The sequence below is a fragment of the Erythranthe guttata genome, chromosome 10 (assembly GCF_056151865.1).
Source record: "Erythranthe guttata isolate IM_541 chromosome 10, IM_541, whole genome shotgun sequence".
Lineage (NCBI taxonomy): Eukaryota > Viridiplantae > Streptophyta > Magnoliopsida > Lamiales > Phrymaceae > Erythranthe > Erythranthe guttata.
The window spans coordinates 17,202,559-17,210,078 of record NC_142542.1 but is presented as its reverse complement, the minus strand read 5'-3'; the positions used below and the strand labels follow the sequence as shown (position 1 = coordinate 17,210,078).

At 35.8% G+C, this 7,520-nt stretch overlaps 1 protein-coding gene across 1 annotated transcript; it reads right to left on the bottom strand.

Annotated features, from left to right (window-relative positions):
• Positions 1 to 511: 511 nt before the first annotated feature.
• Positions 512 to 2,309, bottom strand: LOC105952271 (RING-H2 finger protein ATL13). The gene has a single exon (XM_012975804.2). It carries the CDS (start codon positions 2,008 to 2,010, stop codon positions 619 to 621), a length of 1,392 nt encoding a protein of 463 aa, XP_012831258.2. The 5' UTR covers positions 2,011 to 2,309; the 3' UTR covers positions 512 to 618.
• Between the last annotated feature and the right edge of the window lie 5,211 nt (positions 2,310 to 7,520).

Here is a 7,520-nt window from a genome sequence, read left to right as displayed (position 1 = left end):
ATTTTCTGTTGAATTTGACACTATTAAAATAGACGTGTAAGAAGATTCATAGTTGTAATGTGATTTTAATTATCAAACATTAAAGTTTTTTTTTTTGGTAATTTGAAGTTACAGAATAAAATAAGGGTTTTAATGAGTGAGCCTTCAAGGTTCAACCGAAGAATTGTTGGGATTCCCACAAGATTCTTTATTTATTTTATTTTCTTTTTCATTCTTTAAAGTAAAGATTCGAATTGTTTATTAAAAAAAAAAACAATTCTGAAAAAAAATCCAAATAAATGCTCAAAACTAACTATAAGGACAGATTGACAAATGCAACTTTAAATGTCACATGTATCAATCATGGCCAGTTTGGAAGCTGATTCAATTATATTGCCAGATATTAATTTAAATATTTCGAAATAATTATTGAATATTCACTAATAACAAAATTATAATAGTTCAGTCAGTCGGTCCCTAATCCAAATAATCAGAATTAAATAAGAAAAAGAAGAACAATTCAATAGATGTATTTTCATAGTCAAATTGCCTTAAATTGTGTTATATTCTAAGTAGGAAAAATGTATAATCAGATTACATGCAGCAAAAAATAAAATAAAATAAAAGGATATTAATAATCTAAACATTGCTCGAAAAAGATGAATGAACAATCTTGTTTTGCCTTCCCATAAGCCAGAAGAGTGTCCCTTTCCCAAAAGACGATGAATTCGCCTGCGAAAAATCCAAACTATTACAGCTCTCGATTTCCTCGTCGTCACTCGCTCCGTTTTCCGACCGCCCATTCTTGCCGCCACCAACCGGAACATTCCGGTGCAACGGAAAACGGAACGAAAATGCCCTTCTCGACGAATCCGCCGCAGCACCACCACCATCAACACCCTTATCCTTCTTCCCCCTCAACCAAATTTTCGAAACCGAAAAACTCTCCCTCCCACTACCCCCACCTATTGACTTATTATCGACATTGCCATCGCTTTGGATATCAAGAATCTTGAAAGCTTCGAACCCGTTGAACTCCCTCCTCGAATCGCACCCGCACTCCGACACGGCTGCCCTATGACATTGTTTCTTGCTCGAAGATTGTTTCTTAATAGGCGTCCTAATCGGCACTTGTAACGACGAACCCTCGTCCATTACGTACGCAAACGAACCCATCGAGAAGCATCTCCTCGCATCGGCATTACTCTCGCTACTCCCCCCTTCACCCCCACCATCCACATTCTTGAATTTCCCAAGCTTCACATAGACAACCTTTTCGATTACTTTTTCTCTCTCCTGATCGCCCTCATCCTCATTTTCCACAACAATTTCACCCGATTTACGAGGCGGGTCCGCCTTAAAACCCTCGTCGGAGAAACAACTCAAATGGGAATTCACCCTATGAATATTGTTATTATTATCGGAAACGATTTCTCTAGAACTTTCGCTACTACCAGATTCAAGAACAAGAACTATGGGGGAACAATGCCCATTCGGAGAGAATTCAGACAGCAAACTCGCCCTGCAGAGGGGGCAAGTGGAGTGAGACAGCAGCCACGTGTCAATACAATCCATGTGAAAAGCGTGGCTGCATTTGGGCAGGAGTCTGAGGTTATCCTCGCCTTCGAATTCACACAGACACACAGCGCAGTCGAACGGATCCTTCTTCGCGCCGCCCAAAATCGCCTTGTAGTTGAACACGGGGAGGCCGTCGATGAAGGACTGGTCAACGCCGGCGTCGTGGAGGTGGAAGAGCTGCTGCAGCTGGCCCTGCAGGGCGGTGACGTCATCCGTTTCGTCGTGGCTCCGGCCGCTCGGCGGCCGGAGCAGAAATCTGACGAGGAGGTGGAGCAAGCCGGAGACGAAGAAGATGACTGCGAGGATTATGATGATTAGTAGCATGCTCGGGCTCACCTTGTTGTTTAAATTGAAAGCGGCGGAGTGCGGCGGCGAGGAGAGAGAAAGTGGCGGCGGCGGTGGAGGAGAGAGAAAGGTTGCTCCGTCCTTGATTTGGAGAAGAACCCACTCCATATTTTGGTGAATGCGATGCGGGAAACTTCGAAAGATTGGATCTTTATGGTTGTACCGCGTGGTACAAGTGCCCCATTTTTCTGAAGAAGAAGATGCGAATTTTTTTTGAAAGTGTGAATTCAGGTGAGATGAGATATAGGTGAAGGAGTTTCTTAGTTTTATCTTTTAACTGGAAAGAGAAACCTGCAAGGTCAAATTTACAGAGAGAGAGAGATAGGAGAGGGAGAGAGAGAGAGAGAGAATGCTGAGAGAGAAATAAATGTGATGCAGAGAGGGTGAAGATTTGAATTTTTATTTTGGCTTTGCATTAAATTTTACCAGCAGAACCCCATTATTATTGGATCTAATTAGCACTAAAATCTAATGTCAGGCTTTTTTAAAATATTATTTAAAAATACTAGGGCAGCTGGTAAAATTTTTGCATTTTTTTAAGGTTAAATTATGAAATACGCACTTGTTTTTGTGTAATTCAAAACCAAACCCTCATTTAAGAATTTTCTTACACGTTCATATTATGATGTTAAATTCAACTGAATTTTGTAGACTTCGTGGAGTGTTCTCTAATTCGTACTCTTTTTGTGTAAAAATACAGTTTCTGATGCGCCACAATCTGATATTTACAAGCTAAGAGATACACATCTTATGATCATCTTGTTTCAAAATGTGGAGCTCGAATGGTGTAAAACGGATACAAACTGGAGAATATTTCACAGTATCTAGAAGATTCCACTAAATTTGAGTCACACTGCAAAAGTATATATGTAATAAAATTCATAGTTGAGGGTGATTGTAATTATCCAAACGGTAGCGAATTTTTTAGTAATTTGACATTCACTCAGAGGAGGCCGTAATTTACCTTTTTGTTTAATAAAAAAAATACGCATTATAGATGTGTATCGAATAAATTTATTCATTCTCGTGCAATACGACAAGCCATGTGTTCTAAGTTCGATCTAAAAAAATATTCATGGAATGAGATTGTTGCACTCTTCTTTCTTTGTTCTACAATTAATTCATCAAAAAAAATAATAATAAAATAAATAAATGTTTATGACTTTGATCAAATGGTAGGAGGGTTTTGGGGGTTGACTTGGAAGAACCACCACATTTCATTAACCCCAATGCACATTTAATTCTCTTGAATTAAATAATGTAATCTTGAGCAGTAAAATAATACTTAATTAATAATTATATTAATTTAATCACCACTTTGTCATGGTATTAGTGAACTCTTTTCTTTTCTTTTCACATCTGATCACATATTCTTGATTTGGTGCTTCCATTCCATGTAAAGCCCCTTTTGTGGGAAAGGCAACAAAATTATTTACATATTCTCAAAGTCAAAGATAGGTAGTGGTGAAAACTTTTTTTAAGCTATTTAATCCAAAAAAAAAAAAAAAGAAAAAAATTGAAGCTGGAAAAAAATAAAATTTGGAAGTTTATGGGGTCAATGTGGTAGTTACGGAAATGGAAGGGACCACATATATAATTTTGAAAGTGACAATAATTATTTGCACTTTTGTTATGGTAATTGGTAGTGATTATTTTACATCTTGCTTTTGTTTTGTACTTAACTTTTTGTGCCGTCTAAAGAGCAGTCAGCTTTTTGAAACAAAATCCCCACATAGAAGATGTATCCTCTCTTCCATCTCTCCTTCAATAAAATATTGGGAAAATAATAATTTTTTTAAAAAATTTATGAAATTATAACTAACTTTCATGATTATTGCAGACGTATGAAATCTTAAAAAAATTTATGAAATTATAACTAACTTTCATGATTATTAACGTATGAAATTTTACACCCGATGAAATAAATTATGTTATTTTAAATCGTATATCTACATAAATGATTATTCTCTAAGTACATATACACATAGATGTGTGTTATTATATATAGATCAATAGTGGAGGAAATAATTATTAAGTCATAATATATGTTTGAATTACGATAGACTCTCTCTTGATCAGTGCGGAAGCCATTGTAGGACTAGAGGGGGTCGTGGCCTCCTTTTAAATTTTATTTATTTCTACTACTACTACTACTATATATGTATATATAATTTGCTGCATTTGTATTGTGCTTCTATAATTTTAACAATTTAATTTTATGTAGAAAGATATAATCAAGTATTTTTAATTGAAAAAAATAAAGAAAAATGATTAATGAGTTTAACAAGTAGGATGCGATGTTACAAATTTATAACTTGGAATCAGGGGCGAGTCCACTATTGGAAAATGATTAACTCAAGCTCATCCTTAGTGGAAAAAAGATTCACTATAATATTACACCTATATATTAGTTAAGTCCACCCAATTTTTATTATTAGTCCACTCAAAATTTAAATTTAAAAAAAAGAAAAAAAAAATCACTAAATTTTTCTTTTCCTATCTTCTAATTTGTCCTAGAAAAGAGAAAGTCGATAATTTTTTTTTCGAGTGATGAAATTCTAACTTCACGACTACAGTCGATGCTCATTTAACGCTCATAGAGTATTTGGAAGATTCTAATCATAGATAAAAAGAAGGAGCAAAACTTTTATATCATAAAGTATAAATAAATGATGCAATGTTTGAATCTTGTGTTTTGGTAATCATTAATCTTCAAATTATATTCATCTATTTCAACAACAAATTAAAAATGATGAGTACCAAAGTTAGATGCATAACCTTGATTAAATGATCATTGTATAAAATTCTTCAAACTTAACCTTTTCAATCAATTATAAGGTGACCGGCATGGTTGCTGTTAGTGAGTTGAGGTTGACCTAATTTCATTAATCACTTTTATAACATTTACTATACGTTTTCTCCGATGCTTTTGTGGCTTCTCGTTGATAGTCGAATAACGATTTCAAGGCCTATATATAAAAGCATATCATTCTTTCATTTACAAGTTCGTTAGATCTAATTTGGATCTGTCATGTGTAGTGGCGAGTCCAGAAATTTGGTACAAGGGAGTCTTAAATTTTCGAGGGTACGCCCGAAAATTTTTTAGAACTTTTTTGTGAGAAAATCAGTAAATAGGAAAAGAAAAGGAAGAAAAAAATAGAGTATTTTTGCATTAATTTGAATTTTTTGTGGACTAATTAACAATAGTAAAGGCTTCTTTTATATTAATTTGAATTTTGCGTGGGCTAATTAATAAAAAATAGATGGAAGTGATATATATACAAGTATAATATAGGGAAAATTTAGAAATTTTGGGTGGGCTTCAGTCCACCCTGCTAAAGGGGTGGACTCGCCCCTGGTCATGTGTATAGAGAACTCCGAGTTTGGCTTCAGTCGAACTTGGACGTTCTCTATCAACACGTGATATCTAACTTGCTAGTCGGAAAATAATTGTCGAAAAAAATCTCGATGTATCCAAATTGAATGATCCAGCCTCACAAACATATGATAACTTGGTATATATATTTTCTTAATTTCAATTTTTTATGATGTTTATTTATCATGATAATTAATTAATATGGGGCCTCACAAAGTGTAAATTAAATAATGGAGTTCACCTTCCAAGCCTGTGAATTGTTGAATTAATAATTAATATTGATTATCCCAATTTCGTCCAGGCAACATTATTCAGTGCTAAGGTAAGGTTCATTAATGCAATATTGTTCAGCATATGACTATTTATTACACGCCCCTTTAATCTTTAATTTATTTTATCTTTCTTGTACCTCCAATGTTGTCTAGTTGTTATTGTTTTATCATAGTATACTTAATTATTATTTTTTAATTCGCAACATATGATAATTAATTATGTGATGTAAATTTATTATGGGAAATTTACATTTTTGTCCCTCAAGTTTACCTCAATTACACATCTAGTCTCTCATATTCACAATAAAAAGTTTTAGTCCTTGTCTGGACATACGAGTCACAACCGTGCGGGAAGAGGAGAGATCAACGACGAAGCTACTAGCTACTAGTCGGAAAGAAAAGGATAAGACCACCTTTCGTACATTTATACTGGTCCAAAATTCGAATAGCGAACGAAAGATCAGGGGACGATTGGATCTAGAAAGCATTTCCTGCAGGGTTTACGGTTGTGTGGCCCTCATTCTACTGGAAGTAGGAAATCAACTCCGGCACAACCGATGACTTACTCTTAGTCTCCTTCTACGCTTCGGCTCAACCACCTACCTAACTTCTTAGAAAAAATCCGATAAGTAGCAGCTACCTAAGGCGCTTAGAAGAATTTAACATTTTTCGGTCATTTCCGTCAATTTTCCGTTAGTACTAGCGGAATCTAGCATGTGCCCATCATTCTATTAACTGATGGGCTAACGGTGAATCTGTGAAAATGACCAAAAGTGTCAAATTATGAAACATGAGGGACCGAATTAATGTGTTTTTTTGTGAATAACTGGGACCAAATATGAAACTGTGCGCTAACTTGTGGGGCGAAAACTATAATTTTCCCAATTTATTACTACAAGATTGTGAAAGACGGTGTTATACAAATTGCAAACATGGCTTCTATTAAGATTGTGATTTTGCGTAGTAAAAATCGACGTGATATTTGTTGAGTAAGTCGAGCAAAAAAATTGTAAAACTGATTTCGGATTTGGATATTCAAAGATGTGGGAAGTTCCAAAATTTGGAAGTTTCAACATGTATTACATATACTCCATCTGTTCCATAATATATGTCGCTTTGAAGAATTTTTTATGTTCTATATTATCTGTGACTTTAAATTTCTAACATTTCATTTGATCCAGCCCATTACCGTTTGGCAGATCCAGTGAAGTCCAAGGGCCCAATTAGGGTCAAAAGGCACCATTAAGCCCACCAAGAGAGGAGGACCCATTAAGCTGACGCCTTGTTAGGCGAGAGGGACCAAGCGACCCGCGAGAACGAGAAGCTCTCTCGCAAGGCTTCTCGCCCGACCAGCCCAGGAGTCGGTGCTAGCTGCACGTGGAGGTATTTAATGCATGTCTAATCCACTGACAGGCGCAGAGGAATGTCGTTCTGATCTCCTACTTTTTGCAGCTGCAGCCGCTAATGAAATGACATATTAAACTGTATTGAAGTTAATTTGGAGTCCGGGGTGCCTAATTACCGCTATTGGACAGGTAAATTAAATTGGAGAATATTTGACGTCCGTCCCCTTTCTAGTATAAATAGGGGCAGTAAATACAGGTATCGATATATATATATACAAATCTTCTACACCAATTACAAAAACATAATATCTTCCTCAAGAAGTTACTGACTTGGCCGTCAGAGTGCTAACTCCGGTTCTTTCCTTTTTTGTAGGTTCATCCGCGGACCCGGGTCCAAGTTCAGGCCTACCCATCTCTCTAAACCAACCCACCACGAATCTAGTCGGATCATCATTAATTACTTCATTTCTAGTTTATACCCTTATTAATGTTTGGGATTATGAATATAGCCAATTGAGATGTGGACCATATAGTCGTGGATGACATGACACGACACCTCCGCTAATCCTTTGTTTAATTAAAATCAACACTCCATTTCATGCAATTATTACTTCCACTCTCATT